Source organism: Sceloporus occidentalis, unplaced genomic scaffold (genome assembly GCF_023333645.1).
Source record: "Sceloporus occidentalis isolate IW3139 unplaced genomic scaffold, rSceOcc1.0.p SCAF_3, whole genome shotgun sequence".
Classification (NCBI taxonomy): Eukaryota; Metazoa; Chordata; class Lepidosauria; order Squamata; family Phrynosomatidae; genus Sceloporus; species Sceloporus occidentalis.
Window position 1 is genome coordinate 248,471,435 of NW_028316983.1, and position 23,415 is coordinate 248,494,849.

Consider the following 23,415-nt stretch of genomic DNA (forward strand, 5'->3'; position numbering starts at 1 on the left):
CTTTCTCGTTTGGCCAGCAGAGAAATCCCAGAATTCCATAGGATGGAGCCATGACAGTTACAGCTGTGTGAAGCTATGCACTGCAAACACAATATCAGTCTTTCCTATACATCAGACTTTATTGGATGTGTTTGAACGCTGTTGTTTTTCCTGCTTTTCTTTCACTCCCAGAATTCCCCAGCCTCCTGAATGGGGGCATTCTGGGAGATGTAGTCCACACACACACCCCGAATTTTCCAACGAAGGGAAAAGGGGACCACAAGGAAACTTGAGGTGCCTGCTCCCATTCTTGTGTGCCGTTTTGTATACCATTTGACATTTGTGGGTGGAGGGATTGTCAGGAGTGGCCATTAACTTGCATGGGCCCCTGCTTTTCTGCCCCCATTTTCTGATTGGGAGTGGCTAATTAATGAGTTAATTGCTCCCGAATGTTGCCAGGGCCCTTGCAGATGGTCACAAAGGGGAGTGGCATCATCCTGAGAGGCCTCACCGCAAACCTCTCATTATCAGATGAGATTTATGGAAACCCCGCAAAGTGAGTCAGCTGTAATTATAATTTTGCAAGAGCCTTCCTGCCTCTCTTCTGCAATTTGGGCGTATGCAAAGCAGTGAGTTGTTATAGAACCATCCTTTGGGCAAGCATTTCCTTTAGAGCAGCCTTCCAATGTCTTGGGCTACAACACCCATTATCCCCATGCAACATGTCCACAGAGAGTTGGAGTCAGAAACATCAAGTGAACTCCAACTTGAGGAGAGCAACTTTAGGGAAGGGTTTGTAAAGATAAACAGAGATAGCTGGCATGGTGTAGTGGTTTAAGCATTGGACTATGGCTCTGCAGATCAGGGTTCGATTCCTGGCTCAGCCATGAAACCCACTGGGTGAACCTGGGCAAGTCACACTCGCTCAGCCTCAGAGGGAGGCAAGGGCAAACCCCTCTGAACAAACCTTACCAAGAAAACCCCATGATTGGTTCACCTTAGGGTCGTCATAAATTGGAAATGACTCTAAGATTGGCTCGCTCTTTTAACCTCAAAGGCGATCATCAAAGCAAAGGATAGGGAAGCAGCCAGAGCTGGACCGGTTGGACTTCTACCTGTTGCACAGTTGTTCAAGGTGTGGAAGGGCAGCACTCCTGGCACTGCCAGCTCTTTGGTGTTTGAACAGGGACCGAGAAGAGTCCAAGGTACTCAGAGTTCAGATTCCCCAGCAAAAAGGGGAAGAAAAAGGACAAAGGGCAGGAATGGGGCAGGGAGCATGTGCTGCACCTGGAAGGCCCCCTGCGACCTTTGGCCAACGCTGCCCTTGAGTGCCCCATTGACCCCTTTAGGGCAAGTTGGTTGTGAACAATGGATGAAGGGTCTTGACCCCCCCCCCCCCCGTATTTCATTTTGCCTTGAGAAGGTTTACTATATGTATAGAATCACAGAATCATAGAGTTGGAAGGGGCCACAAGGGCCCTGATCCAGTCCAACCCCATTCTGCCATGCAGCAGCTCTCAATCAAAGCAGAAATAAAGCTTGCTCCATCTTCAATATGACCTCCTTTTGAATATTTATAAACAGGGCTATCACATCACCTGGTGAAAAATCTGTACCAAGCTCAAGAGGCTGCGGTTGGACTGTGCGTGAATAATACAATCGTAAAAACAGAGTTGGAAGAGATCCCAACAAGGGCCATCCAGTCCAACCCCATTCTGCCATGCAGCAGCTCTCAATCAAAGCAGAAATAAAGCTTGCTCCATCTTCAATATGACCTCCTTTTGAATATTTATAAACAGGGCTATCACATCACCTGGTGAAAAATCTGTACCAAGCTCAAGAGGCTGCGGTTGGACTGTGCGTGAATAATACAATCGTAAAAACAGAGTTGGAAGAGATCCCAACAAGGGCCATCCAGTCCAACCCCAATCTGCCATGCAGGAACTCTCAATCAAAGCATCCCCATTGACAGATGGCCATCCAGCCTCTGTTTAAAGGCCTACAAGGAAGGAGATTCCGTCATTCTTCCATGGAACATCTTCCACTGTCGAACAGCTCTTACTAAGCCATTCCTAATGTTTAGGTGGAATCTCTTTTCCTGCAGTTTGCATCCATTGCTCCATTGGGTCCTCTTCTCTGGAGCAGCAGAAAACAAGTTTGCTCCCTCCTCAATATGACATCCCTTCAAGTATTTAAACAGGGCTATCATATTCATATCACCTCTTAACCTTCTCTTCTCCAGGCTAAACATCCCCAGCTCCCTAAGTCTCTCCTCATAGGGATTGATGGTTTCCAGACCCTTCACCATTTTAGTTGCCCTCCTTTGGACACATGGCTCCAGTTTCTCAATGTCCTTTTTGAATTGTGGAGCCCAGAACTGGACACAGGATTATTCCAGGTGGGGCCTGACCAAGGCAGAGTACAGTGGCACTATTACTTCCCTTGATCTAGACACTAGACTTCTGTTGATGCAGCCTAGAATCACATTGGCCTTGTTAGCTTCCGCATGGCACTGTTGACTCATGTTCAACTTGTGGTCTACTTGGACTCCTAGATCCCTTTCACATGTCTAAGTCTCCTTAAGCCAGGTGTTCCCCATCCTATAGCTATGCATTTCATTTTTCCACCGTAAGTGCAAATTTTGATTTATATGCTCCTTCTATCGTCCTCTTCCACTGCGTGCGCAGCTTCAGGAGGGACGCACATGGAGCAGTGAGGGAGGGAGGGAGGAAGGGGACACCTGCCTAGCCAGCCAGATCAACCAAATCAACCCTTGTGATCAATGCGGTGACAGATGTCGCAGCCAGATCGCCCTCACATTATATTAAGAGACAGCTGTTAAATGCAAAGGAACATCCCTGTAAAAGAAATGTGGCCATCCTCATCTATAGCTCAGGAAAGTTACAGCTTTGGGACAACAGCTTCCCCAAATCTTCCCAAGGCCATGTTGGCTGGGGGATTCTGGGAAGTGTCTGCGAAAGTAACATATCTAGGGGTAGTCATGTTGGCCATAGCATCCCAAAATCACAAATGAGGGATACCTTTCATTGAGGCAACCCAAATGAACAAAATACACATTACAAGGTTTCGAAGGTTCACTTTGCCTGATGTCGAAGGCGGTGGAGCTTGGAAAGCTTGCAATGTGTATTTTGTGTATTTGGGCTGGCCCAATAAAAGGTACCGCAGTTTTGTGGATTTGGGATGCTATTGTACTCTACAAAAGTAACATTTCCAGACTCTGGACTGAGGCAGATTCATAGGGCTAGTAACTTTATTCAAGTTGTGCTCTCAACACTTACACCCTTCCCCTGTTTCTAGTTGTGGGTCCAAGTTGTGAACAAATGCAATTTTCTCTGAACCCCCCAAATTGGTGTCTGACTTCCAAAAATTGCAGGTTTGCTCACACATCCTCTGGGTTTTCCAAAGCACTGTGCTAAATGTGTTTCCTTGGAAGTAAACCCTACTACTACTACTATGAGCATCACTTACTTCCTAGCAAGTGTTGCCAGGATAGCAACCACGACTAAAAGCACCAAAATGTAAGTGTTGCTGTAAACTGGTTATTGCCTCTGTCCGCACTGGTCATATCACTGGATGAAACTGGGTTTGTCTGGTCAGGGGACATAGAGCACAAGGGAGGAGAGGCAGAGACTTGTGGGGCAAGGAAGAGGGGAGGCTTGTTGTCTCTGGCTGCATCTACACTGCAGAAATAATCTGGTTTGACACCACTTTAACTGCCAATGGCTCAATGCTATGGAATTGTAGCTAGGGGTTGTAATTTATTGTGGCCCTGGGCTCTCTGACAGAAAAGGCTAAGTATCTCACACAAAACTACAATTCCCAGGATTCCATAGCATTGAGCCAGGAGAGTTAAAAGTGACTGGATTATTTCTGCAGTGCAGATGCAGCCTCTGTGTGACCTGAGCATGAGTTTGGCGTGCGCATGTGTGTGCACTTGGCTGCCCACTCTTGGAAACAAGATATTGGTCCAGAGAAAAAGACCCTTGCAAGAAATCTGGAAACCTGCAGGTTGCTTAGCAGTGCAGACCCCAAGTGGGAAAATAAATAGCCTTCCAGAATTTGATGGACTGCAACTCCCATCAGGGTCCCATCTTGAGAGAAAGGGAAGGAAAGGAAAGGGGACCTAGCCAGCAGAGGCAGTGTTGATGGATGATGGAAATTCTAGTCCAAAACACCCATAGGACTCCATGTGCCCCTCTCCAGTATAGGCACCGGGGAGCTAGAAAGACCCAGAACTCCGACCGGTAGCAACAGATGGTTCTGCTCCGGGTTTTAGTCTGAACTTTAAAGGAAGCACTTTGCAAAGTTCTTTAAAAGTTTGTTCTGAAAGATCTCCCCAGCTGCTTTCTGGGCCTCAGGCGGCTTCCCACATTTCCATGGCTGGCTGGATGTTCCTTCTGTCGCCTGATTTAGGAGGACACTTTTTCGGCTCCAGACCCAGTAAGTCTTCCTTCTTTCCAAACCTGGGAGGAGGGTTGCCAACTTCTTGGCTGCCAACTGCTCCTCTGTTCATTTACCCAGCTGCATAGACTTTGTGTTGTGCAAAGCTTCCCCAGCTGACCTTAAAAAAATGCAGTCCCCACTGACTCCACTTTAAACCCTTTAAGCAACATGGGACATGCATTGCTTTTTTGGTGGAAAACTCTAGACCCAATTGCACTTTTCCTTTCTTCTCTCATTCCTCTGTACTAAAAAAAGAAAAGAAAACTTTAAAATACCAATGCTAAGGGATCCTGGGAACTGTAGTTTTGTGGGTTTTCTGATAGTTTTCTAGTGCCACAACAAAATACAAATCCCAGGATCCTCTAGCACTGAGCCAGAGTAGTTATAACGGTCTAAAACCAGGTTATTTCTCCAGGGTATTCTGGACTGTGGGCCGCTCCATCCTAAGGAATCCTGGGTTTGGTGGTTTTACAAGGTCTTACTCTTTAGCCTTCTCTTCCAAAGTGTGCTGGTGCCTCACAAAAACTACAGATCCCAGGATTCTGTAGGATGGAGCCGTGGCAATTAAAGTGGAATGGAAATGCTATAACGTTGCAGTGTGGATGCAGCCCTCAGGAAAATATGATCTGCAGCTGGGTAAAGCTAGGGCTCAGTCGCTTAGCCAAGCGTGCGGATAATGGAGTGTGAATGCTTTAATCGCAAAATGGCTGTTTGACCCCCTGGACCTTTCCCTTTTCTCTGGTCCTATCGTTGTTTGCTCTGCATCAGAGAGTTGGCACTGCCAGCGGATGTTGGGGATGATGGGAGTTGCAGCTCTTCTCCTGGCTTTCACTCTCACCCCCTTGGTCAGCGGAAGAACAACCAGTTTGACCAGTAGCTCTGAGAATTGGCTGAAGATGTCTTCCAATCTTCTCTGGAGTCTGCTGGTTCTTGTTCAGCTCTCAAGACACCAGTCAACACAGTAGTCTTCTTTAAATAGATCTACTTTTATTCTACTATATACACTATGCACAAAACAATTCACTACTCACAAAACTCAATACCCACACTACTATACTCCTCAATACCCACACTACTATACTCCTCAATACCCACAAAAAGTATTGCCATACATTATTGTTTATATAGACATTTGTCTCTCTATTCATTATACAGTTGCCACCTCCTGGGCGTGTACATACATTATGATTGACATACCATACTTGGCTCAATCTAGACCTCACATTGTATCATACATTACTGTCCACTCAATGACTCTCAGGTGATATCAATTTGCACCTTTTCACTTTGTCATTGCCTCATATGTCCTTGGCTTTCAGGACCTTCTAATTACATTACTTACAACACCTGTGTGACAATTCAATAACTTTTGCTGTGTCATGTTACTTTCAAATACATTCATATACATATTATATTTCTTGTGACTATATATCCCATGTGGCTTTTTCCTGACAATCCCCTCCGAAATAGAATATTGTATGTGAATTATATTGTCATTCCAATCAACTGAGACAATCTCTCGTGTTTTTCAACTGTCAAAGCCTTTGTAAAAATGTCTGCTATGTTGTGTTGTGTCTCTATGTACTTTAACTCTATTTCTCCTTTCTGGACCATTTCTCTTACGTTCTGGTATCTTACACCTACGTACTTTGTTCTGTTTTTCAGACTTTCTGTTTCTGCCATTGCTATACAGGACTGCGAATCTTCATGAATTTCTACAGGAATTTTAAAGCTTTCATTCAAATCAATCAATAATTGTTCTATCCACTGTACCTCATTTGTGACTTCATTCAAAGCTGCGAACTCAGCCTCACTAGTGCTCAATGCTACGTTTGTCTGTTTTCTACTTCTCCACACAATGGGACTTTCGCTGTATCTTATAATCATTCCAGTCACTGACTTTTTGTCCCCTGATTCCGAAGCAAATGAACTATCTACATAACATTCCAAATCAGCATTGCTTTTTCTAATTATCAACCTCTTGTCTATGGTTCCTTTCAGATACCTAATCAAATGTTTCACTGCTGTCCAATCCTCAATTCTCGGGTCGTTTACTCTTCTTGCCAAAACATGAACCGCGTACGAGATGTCTGGTCTGGTATGGCTAGAAATAAACTGTAAAGATCCAACAACACTTCTAAACAATCTTTTATCCTCAAAAGCTCTTGTAACTTCCTCTGACAGAAAACTTGTAGTCATCGGAGTTTTCACAACCTTTGCACTCTGTAAACCACATTTCTCAATTAACCTTTCAATTTTCTTGCTTTGACTCAGCAAACAATGCCCTTCTTCAGTCCATTCTACATTTATCCCTAAGTAAGACTTCAACATACCTAAATCTTTCAACACAAATTTCTTTGACAATTCATTTTTCACCAACTCAATTTCTTTCTTTGATTTGGCTGCAACGCACAAATCATCCACATAGATCAACAAAATTACATCTCCTTTTGTGTATACACAAGCATCTGCAACACTTCTCTTGTAACCTAACTTCTCCAATTCATCATTGATGCATATATTCCAAGCTCTTGCACTTTGCTTGAGACCGTACAATGCTTTTTTCAACCTGTATACATTCTGACTACCACCTACTTCAAAACCTTGAGGTTGCTCCATGAAAATTTCTTCTTCTAAATTGGCATTTAAATAAGCCGTCTCAAAATCAAAATGCTCTACAATCAGATCTCTCTTTCCTGCAACTGCTAATACCATTCTTAAACTCTCTGCTTTTGCGGTTGGAGAAAAAGTTTTGTCATAATTTTCAAACTGTTCCTGTGAAAAGCCTTTTGCTACCAACCTTGCCTTATATTTCACACTACCATCAGGCATGTCTTTCCTTTTATAAACCCACTTGCAACCAATGACTTTTCTATCCTTGGGTCTTCCTACTATTTCAAAAACATCTTTCCTTTCTAAGCAATCAAATTCACACTCCATTGCTTCACACCACTTCTCCTGTTCCTCTTTAGGAAAATTTTCTATTTCAGCAAAACTTTCTGGTTCTTCAAAAACCAAACAAGCTTTTGCATTGGTCACCACAAATCTGTCAGGAGATTTTCTAGTTCTTTGACTACGTCTAGGTACTAACTCTGTTGTTCTGCCTCTCTCTTCCTCATCTCTGTCTACACTGGAAGTTGTGGCTTTCTTACTGAATCTCTTGTCCTCTGTCATGCGTGTGGTTTTTGGTCTGGACATTTCACTATCTGAGGAGCTATCACTGCTACTCGTGGATGGTTCTTCTGGTTTTACTATAACCCCTCCATTTTCTGGAGATGCTTGGCTTTGGGTCTGAGTCTCTGCCTCACTTGAGTTGCCTAACTTCACAAACACTTCCTTATTTGCATGGAGTTTTTCCCAACCAGCATATCTTTCAAAATTGGCAGATCTCGAATGTCTCACTTCTTTTCCTCCTAAATAGAATTTGTAACTGTTTCCAGAATACCCCAAAAACATCATTCTTCTACTCTTGGGTTCACCTTTGTTTCTAAAGCATGCAGGTGTGTACACATATGCATATTGACCAAAGATTCTTAGGTATTTAAAATTAGGAATTCTACCATATAGAACTCTATAAGGAATATCATCTATTACTGAATGATAGAGTCTATTGGTTATGTGTACAGCTGTCAAAACAGCTTCACCCCAAAAATTATCACTTACACCCACGTCAGCCATCATACAAGCAGTTAACTTTTTGATTTCTTGAATCTTTCTCTCTGCAAGCCCATCCTCACTAGGACATGCAGGATTTGTTGTGTGGTGTGTTATGCCAACCTTTTGAAACCAATAAAACAATTCATTAGATAAAAATTCCCCGCCTTTATCAGTTATAATTGTGTCTACTCTGAAATCAAATTTTCTTTCAACCATTCTTATCCAAGATTTTAAGCTTTGCCCAGCGTCTGACTTATTTTTCAGTATTCTGACAAATGTAAATCTAGTGTATCTGTCCACAATTACCAAATAATACTTGCAACCTCCTATAGATAAACAGTTTGCGTGGGCAACGTCAGCATGTACAAATTCAAAAGGTCTTCGTGCAATTCTTTTTGTCTTTTTTTGCTACAGGATATGACTTAATTTTCACTTGACTACAAATGGTACAATCCAAATGATTTTTACAGTCTGCCACTCTCAGATCAGGGCACATACTGATTAGGTTCTTTAAGCATTTAAAGCTTGCATGACCAAATTTTCTATGTAACTCATGTATACAATCCTTGTGTAACGGAACATTATCAACATTGTTTACATTCTCTACTTTGTAATGATCAACATTTTCCTCTAGAAAATAAAGCTTATCTTTCTTTAGCCCTATTCCGCAAAGCTCACCATTTAACTTTATCTTGCAAAAATTCTTTTCAAAAATTACAGTGTAGTCCTGGTCTGTTAATCTACTGACTGATAATAAATTGTTTTCCAACTCTCTCACATGTAGCACATTATTAAATTCTTGTTTTAACCCCGGAATGTAAACAGATCCCATTTCTTTTACTGAACTTACTTCATTGCCATTAGCTAGAATTACTGCATTAATATTGGCAGATTTCCTATTTTCAATCAACTCAATGTCATTACACATATTACTAGTTGCACCAGAATCTATTAACCATTTAGAATCTTTTCTATGTTTCTCTTTTATCATTGTTGCACGTTCCTTCTTGTTGTAACTGCCCCTGAAAAATGTCGGCTTGTTCTGTCTCTGTTGCTGAAAGTTCCGCGTCTGCGGTCTGTTATCTCTCTGTCTGTACTGGTCAGCAGCCAATTGTTGACAGTTTCTTTGCAAATGTCCTGCCTTTCCACAGTGGTAACAACGTCGTTTTTCTCTCACGGGAGCTGCTGCTTGGTGTTCTCTTAACTCAGGAGCCTGGTGCAGTCTTGGTGCTGATTTCTGTGAGTCTTCTTTTTCAGACAATCTTCTCTGATTTTCCTCCAAAATTCTTGCTACTATTAAGTCTCTGCTTAGTTCAGCCTCAGGCAGATTCTGAAGACTGTTAGTGATGGAGTCCCATGAACTGTCTAAAGACTCTATTAGGATGTAACATTGCTGTTCTTTGTTTATTTGGACACCTCTTAATTCTGCCTCCACAAACAGGTTTTGCATTTTCTTTAAATGTTCAACCACACACTGTCCCTTAGTCATCTTTTGTCTATAGATTCTTTTAGACCAAAGCATTTTGGCAAAAGCTGTAGTTGGAGTATGTAGCCTTTCAAGAGTCTCCCAAACTTCTTTTGCGGAGCCCTTATCTCTCACATCGTTTATCATGTCCTCCTCGAGCATCAAATACAAGCATGCTTTTGCCTTGCTATCTCTTTCTTTGGCGGCTGCATTTGCATCGGCTGTTAGCCCCGTCTCGACTGTGGCCCATAAACCTTCTTTAATCAGTAGTGACTGTGCATAAACTTTCCAGGTGGAGTAATTGTGGGAGTTTAACTTGCTAAACTTCAACACTTCCATCTTATCTTGTGCAGTGACTCAATTTGGTAAAGTCCTTCCTGAGTTTGCACAGCTGCCTCGTCTCGGGCTTTTCCAAAACACAAAACACTTCACTCACGAGCTTACCAGTGCAGCGTACACAGCTTGCTCTGATCGGTCGTCCACAAAACTTTCTTTCTCTTCCAGGAAAGTTCAGCTTCTGTGGATGCTGGGTGTTCCAGTAACTGGCGCTGGGCCCATAACCCTTGTTAGGGATGATGGGAGTTGCAGCTCTTCTCCTGGCTTTCACTCTCACCCCCTTTGGTCAGCGGAAGAACAACCAGTTTGACCAGTAGCTCTGAGAATTGGCTGAAGATGTCTTCCAATCTTCTCTGGAGTCTGCTGGCTCTTGTTCAGCTCTCAAGACACCAGTCAACACAGTAGTCTTCTTAAAGAGATCTACTTTTATTCTACTATATACACTATGCACAAAACAATTCACTACTCACAAAACTCTCACTACTATACTCCTCAATACCCACACTACTATACTCCTCAATACCCACAAAAAGTATTGCCATACATTATTGTTTATATAGACATTTGTCTCTCTATTCATTATACAGTTGCCACCTCCTGGGCGTGTACATACATTATGATTGACATACCATACTTGGCTCAATCTAGACCTCACATTGCATCATACATTACTGTCCACTCAATGACTCTCAGGTGATATCAATTTGCACCTTTTCACTTTGTCATTGCCTCATATGTCCTTGGCTTTCAGGACCTTCTAATTACATTACTTACAACACCTGTGTGACAATTCAATAACTTTTGCTGTGTCATGTTACTTTCAAATACATTCATATACATATTATATTTCTTGTGACTATATATCCCATGTGGCTTTTTCCTGACAGCGGATGCCAGGTTGTGCCCAGCAGTATATGAAAAAGCAAGTCCTTTAGAAGGAGTTCTGTGCAAACAGATAGAGCCTTGTTTGCTCCAGCAAATGGCCCTTTGGTGACGGAAGGTCACCCTGGGAGAAAACCAGAGGAAGAAAATGTAAGGGTGGCTGTGCGCCTGCAAGATGTTTAAGTATTTGAAGGGATGTTATATTGAGAAAGGAGCAAGCTTGTTTTCTGCTGCTCCAGAGAATAGGAGACAAGGGAGCAATAGATTCAAATTCCAGGAAAAGGGATCCCACCCAAACATTAGGAAGAACTTCCTGACAGTAAGGGCTGTTCAATGGTAAAAGACACTCTCTTGGAGATTTTGGCGGCGTCGGGGATGCTTTGATTGAGAATTCCTGCATGGCAGAATAGGGTTGGCCTGCATGGCCCTTGGGGTCTCTTCCAACTCTAGGATTCTATGGATCAGATGGAAGCATTCCATTAATTGAAATGCTTGGGATCGGAAGTGTTTGGGATTTTGGATTTTTTAATTTGGGGGGGGATTTTGCCAACACAGTAAACACATAGGACCGCTACAGACCAGTGAAAAAGGCCGGCCTGTGGACGGAGTCAGGGCTGAGCGTCTTGACACTCAATTACCTTATGCTGCCACCAGGGCACCATTTTAGCATGTGCCAGTCCACACAGCATACACCATGATGACACACCTCTGGCACAATGCCCAAACGATGCAGTACCGAAGGGGCGTCATCACACACACACACACACACACGCGTGCACCTGTTGCAGCTATGGTGCCCCTTCTAGATGCAAAAAGGAGCTGCTTGAGGCGGCTTCTTTTGGAATCCTCCAAAGGCCAGAACGGGGCAGCGGCGTGCGGTTGCCACGGCCCCGATCCAGGGCGAAAAGGGGTAGTGTCCTGCCGTCCCTTTAGCCCAATTTGTACAGCCCCATAAAGAGATATCTTTGAGATGGGACCCAGGTCTGAACCCAGAATTCATTTATGGTTCATATACAATATCATTGGGGGCTATGCCAAAAGCATGCCACACAGCACCCCATGGTCAGCCACCAGAGCTGATGGGCAAACCATCTCTGGCCATCTAGGAGGTATACTGGCATTCTGGCTGGAAGTCCTTGATAGTCCTCTTCTAGAAATGGGCCTAATGCAGATTAAGGTTCCCAGATCTCACCACTTTGTCCTGAGTCTCAGGCTCTCGTTTTAGGGGGAAGGGGAGGAATCTCAGTGCAAGAGCAGTGCCTTGAGAATTATATGTATATGTCTGGAAACCACCAAGTCCTATGAGGAGTAGCTGAGGATGTTTAGCCTGGAGAAGATAAGGTTAAGAGGTGATATGATAATAGTCCTCTTTAAGTATTTGAAGGGATGTCCTATTGAGGAGGGAGCAAGCTTGTTTTCTCCTGCTCCAGAGAATAGGAGCAATAGATTCAAACTACAGGAAAAGAGATGCCACCTCAACATTCGGAAGAACTTTCTGATGGTTTGATGGTGGAAGAAGTTGCCTCAAAGCAGGTGGAGTCTCCTTTGGAGGATTTTAAGCGGAGGCTGGATGGCCATCTGTCCAGAGTGCTTGGATCGTGTCTTCTTGCATGGCCAAAGTTGGGGTCCCTTCCAACTTTAGGATGCTATGATTCTGTGTATTGCTGCATGGAAAAATGGGGTTGAGTGGGATGGCCTTTGGGGTCTCTTCCAAGTCTAGGGACTTTATCACACAGGGAAAATTGGAAGGTTAACCAAAGGTTAATCCGGAGTCATCCAAGGTATTTCAAGTAATTTCGCAAAAGATTTCCAAATGGCACCGCACCCAAATGGAAGGCAGTCCAAACGCAATTGTGAGACATCCCAGGAATTTGGAAAAATATTGAATTTATGAATCCTTTTCGACTACGAATTCACAGTCAATTCACATTTGCATTAGTATGAAATGCATCTCCAGTTCGGCCATGGGATTGCTGTCAGCCATGGGATCCTGTCCTCTCTGCACATGTGCAAACATGGTAATTTGGAATCAAGAAGCCAATGGGTCCATACTCATGTGATGAGTTCATTTGCGTTCGCATGGCTTTCTCTTTCGGATGGATGCTGTGTTCATCTCTGCGTGTGATGAGCTACAACGTAATTTCTTGCATTTTCGGGACAGTAATACATTCCTCCGCATGAAAAAGTCCTAGGAGTCTATGAACTCTCCACCCAGAAATCCAGATGAGCATCAGGGCTCATTTACGGCTATTGGTTTGCATTGTCAGCAGGTGAAATAAATACTCGGTGGCCCTGGATGTGAAGCTTGAAGCTGACATTGGCTTCCCTTTCCTCTGCCTTCAGTTGTCCAGGGAATGTCCAAAACACTCCGCTTTGTCCAGACATTCCGCTTTGTTCCTCAGAAGGCATGAGACGCGCCATGTTCTGGGGCCCACATTCAGTCTCCATCATGGGATGAGGTTTCCCAGGGCCAAAGCAAGACAGTGGCCCCAGTGGGCACCTGAGCATGAAACACCAGGTGAGGAAAGAGGGCTTCTGTGGTCAGAGCTGGTGTGGAAAAACACCGCTCAAGAGCAGCCACGGCCAGTGCTTGACCACTATGACGGGAGGCTGGTGGTCAACTGGAATGGCCAGAGCTGGGGCATGTCTCATGTTGGGACTAACACTTGAACGAAGGACCATGTATCTCTCAAGTCACACTCTCTCACATTCATAGGAAGGCCATGTTTCCCAGACTCCTGGGCTACATCTACACTGTAGAAATAATGCAGTTTGGCACCACTTTAACTGCCATGACTCCATCCTAGAGACCCTTGGGATGTGTAGTTTCATGAGCCGCCAGCACTCTTTGGCTGAGAAGGCCAAAGGCTTTGTAAAACTGCAGATCCCATCATTCCATCGGATGGAGCTACAGCATTTAAAGTGGTATCAAACTGCATGATTTCTACAGTATAGATGCACCCTTACTCCAACACTGAAACCACTATGTCATGGTGGTTTCCATGCTATGCGCCTTCAGATCTGAGCCATTACACCACCCTGGTTGCAATTAGATAAAAATTAATCTAAGGAGGTCAGATGCTGAGAGAGTGTGACTTGCCCAGGATCGCCTTCTGGTTTTCATGACCAAGGAGGGATTTGAACCCTGGTCTCCCAGAGTCCTACTCCAACCCTTAGGCCACTGTGCCATGCTGGTTCACATTTCATTGTTGCTGTGTGCCTTCAAGTCGCTTCTGACTTATGGTGACCCTCCAAGGCAAACCTATCCTGGGGTTTTCTTGGCATGATTTGTTCAGAGGAGGTTTGTCATGGCCCTCCTCTTAGGCTGAGAAAGTGTGACTCAACCCAAGGTGACCCAATGGGTTTCATGGCCGAAATGGGATTCGAACCCTGGTCTCCAGAGTTGAAATGGAATTCTTGCATGCAAGGGAGAACATTTCCACTTTCTTGGGGACTGCAGCTCTTTTCTGGACTGGATCCAGTTGTTTAATCCCAGCTAATGCAGATCCAGTTAATCAATGGAAGTCATGTCAATATTGATTTAACAACCCTGCAGCTATTGACTGGGACTTGCAATTGCATTCAGTCCCCTGCGTCTGTCCTTTTATTTCTAGCTGTGACTCTGTCCCTGTGGGGCTTGCTTTGTCCATGGCTGATCATGGGGGAATGTGTGGGTCTTTGGGCTAATAGGGGAGAACTGGCAAAATCCCAGGAACAACCAGCCATTCTGTGCTCTTTTTTTGCCCCAATGCAAACCCTGCCTAACTCCAACATCTTTCCAAAGTGCAATGTTTGGGCCAGAAATTGGAAAATGAGCTTCTATTTGACTTGATAACTGCAGAACATAAATGGTCTGCTTCCAAATGGAAGAGGAAAGAAAATCCCAATTGCAAGGAATGATTGATGACAGCATTGGATTCTATGAAAACGGATAAATTGACTTCCCTATTAAGAGGAAAGTCATGGGAGAGTTGTTGTTGTTTTGTTGTTATTATTATTAGGCGCATACAGGGAAGTATGACCATAGACTGCACGGGTTTAATATATATTTTAATATAACACACACACACACATATATTCATATATATATATATATATATATACACACACACACACACACACACACACACACACCCCTACACACCAAATATTTTTATCTGTTTTAATCATAACTGTTTTGTCATGAATTTTAAACACAGTTTACTAAGCTGTTCTTAAGAGGCTTTCATTTGCACTTAACTATACCCACTGTTTTATTTTGATGTGGTTTGCTCTTACCTTCCAATAAGGAGAGCTCACAATTTTGCATAGAGGTGTATAAGATGCATATAACAGTTGGGGTGTTTTGGTTTATTTTGTTGCTGTTGGGTTGTTGTTGTTGTTGTTTTGCCTTGTGGTTTGTTAACAACAATAAAGCCTTGTTTGTTTGTTTGTTTGTTTGTTTGTTTGTATCCCGCCTTCCTCCCGGTACAAGGCAGCTTACAAAATTGAAAACCATCCAAGTTGAAACAACACAAAGCATTTAAAAATACAGAGTCAAACCACTTCAAAGAAAACTGTATACTTTTCTTTATTTTGTGGTTGTTGTGGTTGTGTTGTTTAGATGTGTTTTAATGAATGAATAACATTATAAATAAATAAATGGTTTAAAAGGGCTTTTTGGGGTGAGTAACCTGTTTTGGGAAAGGGAGGAATGGGTTTCAGGACCTTGGATAGGTCCTCTGGACTTGGCAAGGGTTTTTGCCATTGCTTTCCTCTGAGGCTGAGAGAGTGTGACTTGTCCAAAGTCACTAAAGTCCAGAGCCCAGGCCAAAGTTCGGACTAAAGTCCAGAGCAGATTCGCTGCCACTGCCTTCTGCAAAGCCCCAACCTTTTTGAGTCTCCACTTTTCCATCTGAAGTCCCAGGCTGCATCCGCACTGCGGAAATAACCCAGTTTCATGCCACTTTAACTGTCATGGCTTAATGCTATGGGAATTGTGGGAATGGGCAAAGTCACACTCTCTCAGCCTCAGAGGAAGGCAATGGCAAAACCCTTTGGCAAGAGACTTGCCAAGAAAGCCCCACGATAGCTTCACCTTCGGGTTGCTATAAGTCAAAAAATGACTTGGAGGAACACAACAACAACAAGAGCAACAACTCCTCAACACTGTCTGAAGTCTGCAAACTGGGTGCATCTCCACTGTAGAAATAAATGCACTTTGACACCGCTTTAAGTGCTGTAGCTCCATCCTGTGGAACCCTGGGATTTGTAGTTTTTCAAAGTCTTTTGCCTTCTCTGCCAAAAGAGTGCTGGTGCCTCACAAAACTATAAATCCCAGGATTCTGTAGGATTATTATTATTGTTATTAAACTTTATTTATGAAGTGCTGTAGATGTACACAGTTTAATAATAATGGAGCCATTGCAGTTAAAGTGGTGTCAAACTGCATTGTTTCTACAGTTTAGACGCACCTTTTAGAGTCTGGGAAGAATGTGCAGAAACTGCAGGGTGTAGAATCAACAAAGAAAAATCATTGATCCTTATCACACAAAAAACCTTGTCAAAAGCAGAAAACCAAAAATTAGAAGAAGATATTGGAATCAAAACACCAAAAAATATGAGGTATCTAGGAATAAACATCCCAAACAAAGCTATAAATATATTTGGAGAGAAAAATTATACAAAAATATGGGGGGGGGGGGTTTAAGAAGAGATTTGTTGCGGTGGAACAAGACAAATTTATCTCTCTTGGTTAGGATCGCAGCCATAGAAAACGCCAGTCCTTCCCAAAAATATTGTTTCTCTTCCAGATGATTCCAGTTGCGATAAGTGAAAAAGAACTTAAATCATGGCACAAAGAATTGTCTGCATTTATCTGGAAAGGTAAAAACCAAACAAAACCCAAGGATCCGTTTTAAAATGTTTGCAAGATACAAAAGGAAGAGGGGCTTTAGGTGTACCTACCTTGAAATTATATCATGAAGCGTGTTGCCTGAGCTGAGCAAGTTTAGAACCGGCTTTAGGACAGGATTTGGAGTTGAGACTGCCATGGTCCTCTTGGCTGATGACCTTCGTCTGGACATCGACACGGGAAGTGTGGCCATGTTGGTGCTTGTTTTGGACTTCTCTGCGGCCATGGGCCCAATCTAGACGGTCCTAAAGTGCGCCCTCATCATGTGCTGGGGTTGGCCGAGGGCGCACTGCCCATATGTGCCTCACCCCTCGCATGTGACTAGGGCGTCAAAATGGCGGTGCCCTGTACACACAGGTGTCGCCATTTTGACGTGACGGACGCCTAGCGTCTGCACATCCTGGCATCACAATGACAATGACACCGCAGAAAGAACCGTGCGTTTTGTCCACTATGGCTCCCTCGCACAGCAAAACAAGGCATGGGCAGACTGCCCTTTTGGGGCGTCTGTATCCCACCATGGATACGATTGACCATGACATCCTTCTGGAACGCCTGAGAGAGTAAGGAATTGGAGGCATTGCGTTGCAATGGCTCCGCTCCTTCCTCTTGCACAGATTCCAGAAGCTTGGGGACAGTTGCTCTTCAAAAAAGGAGGTTAAAATTGGTGTCCCTCAATGTGCCATCCTGTCCCCGATGCTATTCAATATATATATGAAGCCGTTGGGAGAAATCATTTGGAGATATGGAGCGGGGTGTTATCAGTATGCTGATGACACCCAGATATATTTCTCTATGTCTCAGACCGATGCAGTGACTAAGGATGTTGTCTCTCCTCTGAATGCCTGTCTTAATACAGCAATGGACTGGATGACTTTTTGGGATGCTTTGATTGAGATTTCCTGCATGGCAGAATGGGGTTGGACTGGATGGCTCTTGTGGCGCAATGGTTAATTGCCTGTACTGCAGCCACACATTCAAAGCCATAAGGTTGCGAGTTCAATACCAGCGAAAGGGCTCAAGCTTGACTCAGGCTTGCATCCTTCTGAGGAGGTGGCTAAAATGAGTCCCCAGATTGTTGGGGGCAATTAGCATTCAGTTGTAAACTGCTTAGACACTGCTTAGGCGCTATGAAGCAGTATATAAATGAAGCTGTTAAATGAAGCTGTTTGTGGTCTCTTCCAACTCTAGGATTCTATGATTCTAGGAAAAACAGACTAAAACTGAATCCAAACAAAACAGAGGTACCTGGCTGGGGGGCATGTGGAAAACAGGCAGCCAGAGAGACCCATTGGCATACTGGAGGTCTTTAAATAGAGGCTGGATGGCCATCGGTTGGGGCTGCGTTGATTGAAAGTTCCTGCATGGCAGAAATGGGTTGGACTGGATCAGGCCCTTGGGGTCTCCTCCAACTCTACAGTTCTATGACTCTATGATTCTATTGTTGTTATGATAAATAAACATTACCAATAGAGTCACCCCTCCAAGTCCACAGACTTGAAATCCATGTGCTTGAAAATCCGCGGAGGGACGACCGCCATTAACCTTAATGAGGCACGTGCCTGTGGCGCACGCCCCGCATGCACACACCCCATTCAAGCCTATGAGGCTTGAATATGCACGAAATTTGGGACTTGTGGGGGGTCCAGAACAGATCTCTCATGAGTTCCAAGGGGTGACTGTACTACTTCTACTACTATTACATCCCTCTTGTGACCTCACCAGGGAGGGTCATCTCTAGGACTCAGGGCCCAGCCCTGCTACCTTCAGGCCTCTGGCCATCCTGCAACGCCACACTGTCTGCCACCCACCTAATGCTGGCATGGCACAGAAGCTCACTTTCTTTGACTCCTTCGCATGCATGCCTGCATGCACACTGTGCCCAGCGCTGTTGCAAAGGAAGGGGTGTACCGTCCGGTCCCCAGTACCCGCCCTGCGCATTGCTCCCTTGCATACGGGCCACTTGCCCAAAGCCAGAGGAAGGCTCTGTAGGGGGCCAGAGAGGGAAAGAAGGGGGTCATTTTCCTTTCGGCCTTTGTCTCCCAAAGAGTCCCTTTCAATTCCACTCCACAATGTGGTTCTTTCTTCCAGTCCAGAGTCTCCTCCTTCCTGCCCTGCATTAAAAGGAGCTGTTCTGCCTCTGCCTTGCCAATCTGGGGACTGTCCCAGCCTTGTCTTTGCCCGCCTGGGACTGGGTAGGTGCCTGTCTCTTGCAAGGCAAGGATGGCAGTCAAGAAAGCTGGCCCTTGAACCTTGAAGTGGTGCAAAAGCAAGGAGGACTTCCTTCCCTTCTCCTCCTGAGCTTGCCAACTTCTCACCAGTTTGGGACTGGGCCAGGCCTTTGCCACCTGGACGGCTCCCGCCCCACCCTCGCCTGGATCGCCAGGTGGCAGGACTTTAATCCCATGGAGGCAGTGCCAAGGAGAGGGATTGCCAGGGCACTCCTGGGCTGCTGTGCCAGGATAGAAAGGTGCCCACGGCTGATGCCAACCTTCCCATGCCCATTGCTCAGCTCTGTCCCCTTCTTGCTTTGCAGAGGCTTGGCGCAACAGGTGTGCCAACCGGGGATGGCGGAGAATGGGCTTCCCCCGCAGAAGGACAAGGTCCTGACCTTGGAGTCCATGAACCCCTTTGTCAAGAAAGTGGAGTACGCCGTCCGGGGTCCCATCGTCACCCGCGCCGTCCAGCTGGAGAAGGAGCTTCAGCAGGTAAGGGCAATCTACCTGTCGGAAGCATCCCAGCCCTAATAAGGCTCTTTAGTTGGATGCCTAAAGCATTATCTTGTCTTTTGTTCTGTGCCTTCAATCTATCCAAAGGTTTTATTGGCCGGAGGAGGTTTGCCATGACCTTCTTTTAAGGCTGAGAGAGTGGCACTTGCCAGAGGTCACCCAGTGGGTTTCCATGGCAGAGCAAAAGGGATTCGAACCCTGGTCTCACACTGCAGAATGGATGCAGATTGACGCTGCTTTAGCTGCCATGGCTCCATCCTTTGGAGTCCTGGGATTTGTAGTTTGTCCGCTTAGCACCAGAGAAAGCTAAATAATCTCGCCAAACTTCACATCCCAGGATCCCATAGCACTGATGCAAGGCCAGGGCAAGAACACTGCCTTGGAAATTATATGTACACCTTTGAATCTGAAAAGACGTTATTGAGATGTTGGAACTCTGGATATGTTCGCTGTATTTTTATGTTTTCAAAATGATTAATAATTTTTTTTTAAAAAAAGAAGAGAATTATATATATATATACAGTATATATATATATATACACACACACACACACACACACACACACACATATATATCTGTGGCTGCACCTGCAGTAAAGAAATAATGACTCTGGAGACCAGGGTTCGATTCCCAGCTCAGCCATAGAAACCCACTGGGTGACACTCTCTCAGCCTCAGGGGAAGCAATGGGGGAAAACCTCTGAACAAATCTTGCCAGGAAAACCCCATGAAAGAGTTGCCTTAGGGTTGCCATAAGTTGGAAATGGCTTGAAGGCACACGCTGCAACCACCAGCAGTTTAAAGCAATGCAAAATAGTTTGAATTCATTTAAAGAATGCAGGGACTATGTATGCTTTTGGATTATTTTGATCCATATGTGGGATTTGTAGTACCAAAACAAGGCTAGTGCCCAAAACACACTGCAGAAATAATCCAGTTTGGGACCGCTTTAACTGCCCTGGCTGAGTTCTAGAGAATCCTGGGAATTGTAGTTCATTGTGACACCAGAGCTGTCTGACAGAGAAAGCCAAATCTCACACAAAACTACGGTTCCCAGAACTCTCTAGCATTGAACCAGGGCAGAAAAAGCAGTCTCAAACTGGATTATTTCTGCACTGTATATTTCGTCCAGGTGAGTTGATTTGATCTATTCATTTAAAAGACATGGACCGGAAAAATGTGAGTGCCTTCCAGATGTTTAGGTTAAACATTTTGTTTTGATGTGCTTTGCTTGGGTCCAATGCAAGGCTGGGAAGTGGAGTTGCGCATGTGAACCCACATTGTGTTGTGCGTTTCGTTGCACATTCAGTTGTCCATCTGGCTGCGGTGCATTGCCATCCAACACAGAGGCTGCATCACACAATCACTGTGTCCAAGTTGAATAGCCCTTATTCGCAATTCAGAAAGAGGCCAGAATCATCCACAGGTGAGAAAGTGACAGCTTTGCTTTCAGTGTACACAAACTTTGCTTCATGCACAAAATTATTAAAAATATTATGTCTAAAAATGACCTCCGGGGCTAGAAGGTGTATTCAAAACATAAATGAATGAATGGCATGTTTAGACTTGGATCCCGTCTCCAAGAAAATCTCATTATGTCCATGCAAATATCCCATAATCTGAAAAAACAAATCCAAAATAGCACTTCTAGTCCCAAGCCTTTCGGATGATAAGGGAGACTCAACCTGTATCTCCATTTGCAAAGATTTCGGCTACGCAGCTCCGATACACGAACGTGGCCACTTTTGCCCAGAAATATAAAAAGTGGCTTAACCAAAACTTTGCAATTCCAGGCCAAAAGGCAAAGGCCAAAATACCATGCATTTTGCTAACCCTGGAAAATACAAACCTTCCAATTGTCCCAATTTAGGAAAGGAATTCCCAATTAATCTGTCATCTCCCCTTTTCAGATGCTTTTAAAATGTCCTGGTTTCTCTCTCCTCTGCTCTCCTTCTCCTTTTGTCCTCAGTTTATTTCAGTTCCTGCAAAATGAATTCTGTCATGGCAGCGTGTGTCCTTGTGTGCGGCGTCCCTCTGCCCCCCCAAAAACCTGGGAAAAAACGGGTTCTTCTTGGGACGCCACATGAGCGCACTCATGACGTAAGCGACACACAGCGATGTCTATGCACTGTGTGTCACTTACATCATGATGGTGGCCCCCCACATGGACGGGAGGTCACCATTACACCACTGTCGTGATGGGTTATGGACCGTGCGGTTGGTGCGCGGTCCATAACCCTAGAATCGCTGCCTGGACGCCGCTTCTTGGTGGTATGTACTGGGCCAAAATGTCTTGGTTTCTCTCTCCTCCTCAACTGACTTCCATGGCTGCAAATTTGAGTTCCAATATTACTCCTCTGTCATCCCAATTTTCCAGCTCCTTGTAAAATGTCCCGCTTTCTCTCTCCTCCTCCTTCCACTTTCCGCTCCGCTGCAAACGGAGTTGCACTCATTTAACTCTGCAAGGGAAAAAGAAGAAGATGGGGTGAAACCTTGCCCTTCCCTGCCAACTCTGGCAAAAGCAAACTGCTGCAGCCTCTCCTTGCTAATGTGTTTTTTCTCACTGATTCCCAAACTCAGGTGTTACAGGTGTTTTGTACTTTGGTTCCCAGAATCCCAAACTATTGGCTGAGATGGATGAGGGTTCTGGGGGCTGAAGTCCAAAACATCTGGAGGACCAACAATGGTCCTGAATGGACTAGAAAGCTGGGCCAAAGCTAACAAAATGAAATTCAACACGGAGAAATGTAAGGTATTGCACTTAGGGCGGAAAAATAAAATGCACAGATATAGGATGGGTGACACCTGGCTGAATGAAACTACGTGTGAAAGGGATCTAGGAGTCCAAGTAGACCACAAGTTGAACATGAGTGAACAGTGTGATGCGGCAGCTAAAAAGGCCAATGCTATTTTAGGCTGCATCAATAGAAGTATAGTGTCTAGATCAAGAGAAGTAATAGTGCCACTGTATTCTGCTTTGGTCAGGCCCCACCTAGAATATTGTGTCCAGTTCTGGGCGCCACAATTCAAAAAGGACATTGAGAAACTGGAGCGTGTCCAGAGGAGGGCAACTAAAATGGTGAAGGGTCTGGAGACCATGCCCTATGAGGAACGACTTAGGGAGCTGGGGATGTTTAGCCTGGAGAAAAGAAGGTTAAGAGGTGATATGATAGCCCTGTTTAAATATTTGAAAGGATGTCATATTGAGGAGGGAGCAAGCTTGTTTTCTGCTGCTCCAGAGAACAGGACCTGGAACAATGGATGCAAGCTACAGGAAAAGAGATTCCACCTCAACATTAGGAGGAACTTCCTGACAGTAAGGGCTGTTCGACAAAGGAACCCACTCCTTCCTCGGAGTGTAGTGGAGTCTCCTTCCTTGGAGGTCTTTAAACAGAGGCTGGATGGCCATGTGTCAGGGATACTTTGCTTGTGAGTTCCTGCATGGCAGAATGGGGTTGGACTGGATCAGGGCCCTTTCTGGGGCTTCTTCCAACTTTATGATTCTATATTTTGTCCAGGAATCTTAGATGGTTTTGTGGGGAGGGGAGGGTGGCCAATGGATGGGATTATAGGAAGGGGTGCGGGAGCTAAATGAACCCCCAACTCTGCATCTAAAGACTCGAAAAAACGTTTTGCATTCTGGCTTGCTCAGCAAGGTTGCCAGCTTACCAGAATAATAGTTCTGGCCTGCTCCTGTGTGCTTTTTTGGCATTTGTATGTTGTACAGAAGTCAGCAAAAAGTGAAACCTTTCATGGAGTGGAGATTGTTGATACCCCATGCTAATGTCTGCAAAGGAAGCTGTTGTTAATGCAAGCCTAGGCAGTGGGTAAGTTGGCAACTCTAAAGTAATTTAAATGCTTTCCTTCCATCTACAGGGAGCTAGCTGTAAAGTGCATTAGCTCCTTCTGTCACAAGTAAACACAGCAAGGTGAGAGCAGGCCATTAAGTGAGGCCAGCCGTGGGGTTTGTGGAAGAAACTGGAGAGAAAAGTCAGGTGGGGAATGGAAAA

General features: G+C 44.6%; 1 protein-coding gene across 1 annotated transcript in view; it reads left to right on the plus strand.

The window, feature by feature from the left end:
* The window catches only part of LOC149317760 (alanine aminotransferase 1-like), a 46,718-nt gene that overhangs the window by 4,090 nt on the left and 19,213 nt on the right, over nt 1–23,415 (plus strand). Inside the window, exons 2-3 of the mRNA XM_089518158.1 lie at nt 16,576–16,648; nt 19,213–19,384. Of these exons, the coding sequence (XP_089374284.1) occupies nt 16,614–16,648; nt 19,213–19,384 (207 nt within the window). The 5' untranslated portion in view covers nt 16,576–16,613. The remainder of the gene's footprint in view (nt 1–16,575; nt 16,649–19,212; nt 19,385–23,415) is intronic.